Consider the following 2,845-nt stretch of genomic DNA (forward strand, 5'->3'; position numbering starts at 1 on the left):
AGAGAGAGAGAGAGAGAGAGAGAGAAGTGAAACAGGGAGAAGAAAGGAAGAAGAGGCACATATACTAGTTGAGAAAAGTGGATCAGAAGGACAGATAAGGTGAAATGTAATACAGTCACCTTCAAGTGCCAGATGTGTGACAGACATTGGCGCCCCCACCCCCCTTTACCAGGGCAGTGCTACTGACTGAACTTGTCTTTAGGCCAATCTCAAAGGGGGGAGGGGGGATATTAACATGTTCTTATGCACAGTAGAATTATGCATGGGCTGATTTATCAATGGCATGCTCATACTGTACCGGGACAACATAGGATGAACTGCTGCTTTTTCTTTCCTCATCCTTACTATCGTTAATTTGTCTCTACTTCTTTTGTATGTTTGTCACTCTCTTGAGAACTGCTATTTCCGGGTTACCGTGATAGTCAAAGTAGACTTTGTGCTGTTGAGGCCTGAGAGGTGAGCAGAGTAAGCCTGATTCCCCGTTTGGACTTTCCTGTTGACATCCACCCCGTGGCACTCATATGGCCTTATGCAGTTGCGACCGCTGTAAAAACTCTATTAATTAAAACAAACGAACAAGACATTGGCGACCATGGTTTTCCTTTCATTCTCTTGTTCAGATAATCTTTAAAAAAAATATTTTAAAAAAAGCATCGCTATCCTGATCTTTTCCCCTAAGCCATCTGTTTAGTCTCTTCAAGTAAGTTACTTTCGAGCTACCCCTGCGTCGTTTCCCTTCAGTAAACATAATAGGGTTTTTATCTATTCCTGTTCGTATGTCTTCATGTCTACAGACTTCAGCCTCATCAGATGGGACTCCTCCCAGCAGTCCTGGTTATGTCACTCACGACCAACTCCATCATCAATATCACCACCAACACCACCATCAACAACAGCATCATCCTCACCAAGCCCAACATCACCAGCATATTCAGCAACTTCAACAACAACTTCAGCAACAACAACAGCAGCAGCAGCAACAACAACAACAACAAAATCAGAAGCGCTATCAAGAAAATCGACCATTCTCCTACGCTGTGGGTTTAAACCCAAAACAAGCAGCGCAGAGCCTCCATCATGCTATCAATGATGTGCAGTTGAGATCGAGAGATGCCTCCCCACATGGTGGGAGGGCCGGGGTCAAGTCTGAAGGCTCTGTTCTCAACAAGGGAGATTATCAAACCTGCATCGCTAATGACGACGATGAAGTTATCTATCGTAGAATCAATGACAACTACCAACAGGCTGAAGACTTGATGGGCACAGATAGAGGAAGAGGGGGAGGGGGAGGAGGAGGAGGAGGACGCAGTGGCAGTGTGGGAGCAGTTCCACCGCTCAATTCTCACACAGCTCAGCCGGACCCCCGTGCAGATGGCATCTACGGCACATTTGTCCAGCCCTCCCCCACCTCCCCACACCGCCCCACTCTGACCTACGTCCCTCCCCCAACAGTTCCCCCTCTGACATCAGACCACGCCCATATGGAGAACCATCATCATCGCGCTGAAAAACATAACGGAAAGCAAAATCATCACCACAACAACAACAACAACTTTAACAACAACAATAACAGTCACAATGGCCAGATGTTTTCTTACACAGCTCAGGCACAAAATCATCATCATCCAAACCAGCAGCAGTATCCCCCCTCACCCCAGCAGACGCCGTCAGATGTGTCGTACCCCCCACAATCCCCATCCTTTGCTCCAAACTCTACCACTTCTCCCCCTATCCTCCACCCTGTGTCCTCCCCAAAACTCCCTCCCATGAACCAACGAAACAAACATCGCCAGGACAATATTCCTCCCCCGCCCTCTTTCCCAGCTCCTCCCCCTCCAGTCCAACTCCACGACCGATACATGGCAAACTCTGGCAGACCCCGAACTCCATCTCCACCCCCTCCTCCACCCCTGCAAGATCCTAACTCAAGATCTCGACCAATGAGCAGAGATCAGGCACCACAGTCTCCTCGCGCAGGCCACCATCAAGTCTACCCGCCTACCCACCCACAATCTGCTGATCAGGCACGTTCCGCCTACACAATCCATCAACAACAACAGTACGACCAGGCCCCGTTGTATCAAGCCCCGCCCATTCCTGCTCAACAGCCAGTCAGACATCATCACACTCACAAAACCCCTCCCTCGCACATCCCACCCCCTCCCCCAACTGCTCCTCAAGCGCCGAGCCAACAACACTACCAGCCACACAGAGATTTGAATTCAGTCCCTGCTGGAGTCAGGTCCCCTCGGACTGCCTCTCCTTCCCGCGCTAATTTGGCAGCGGCTGTTACGAGTCCACAAAAACAGCAGCCGTCAACAGCCACGGCAGACCAGCTGGCGCAGGTCAAACTAAGGAATGTCAGTGGTAAGAAAATAGAATAGCTCTGAGAATTCAGTACGATATCCTAGACCTACACCCATTTCAACACAGGATACTAGTAGGATTTCGAGATCTCCAATTTGACGTCCTTCTCCAAAAGGTCTTTGCCAAAGAGTTACACTCATTGATGACGATGTGTATCACGAGAGTTTTCATTTCTAGAAAACGCAAGGTGTAAGTGTAATGTATATAAAATATATCCATTAATGTTTCTCTAGGGATTCAAACAAGGGCAGTTTACAGAGCAGTCTAGCTCTTCACTAACTGTTTTTAATAGTGGCGCCCTGATTAGCCTCTCGGGAATATTTCTGGTAGTTCTAGGGTTTGCTTGGGTATTTGGTACTAACAGTTGTAAAGCACTTAGGGCATGCTGTGGAGCATAGATACAGAATTTTAAAATGCAAAATTGTTATTATCATTATAGTTAGTTATTATTATTATTATTATTATTATTATTATTAAT

The 2,845-nt window shown here is 47.3% G+C and overlaps 1 protein-coding gene across 1 annotated transcript in view; it reads left to right on the forward strand.

The window, feature by feature from the left end:
* The window catches only part of LOC101850136 (AF4/FMR2 family member lilli), a gene marked incomplete at both ends in the record, with an annotated part of 8,599 nt that overhangs the window by 2,800 nt on the left and 2,954 nt on the right, over window positions 1-2,845 (forward strand). Inside the window, 1 exon segment of the mRNA XM_013091066.1 lies at window positions 795-2,367. Within this exon segment, the coding sequence (XP_012946520.1) occupies window positions 795-2,367 (1,573 nt within the window).

The sequence above is a fragment of the Aplysia californica genome, unplaced genomic scaffold (assembly GCF_000002075.1).
Source record: "Aplysia californica isolate F4 #8 unplaced genomic scaffold, AplCal3.0 scaffold01988, whole genome shotgun sequence".
Classification (NCBI taxonomy): Eukaryota; Metazoa; Mollusca; class Gastropoda; order Aplysiida; family Aplysiidae; genus Aplysia; species Aplysia californica.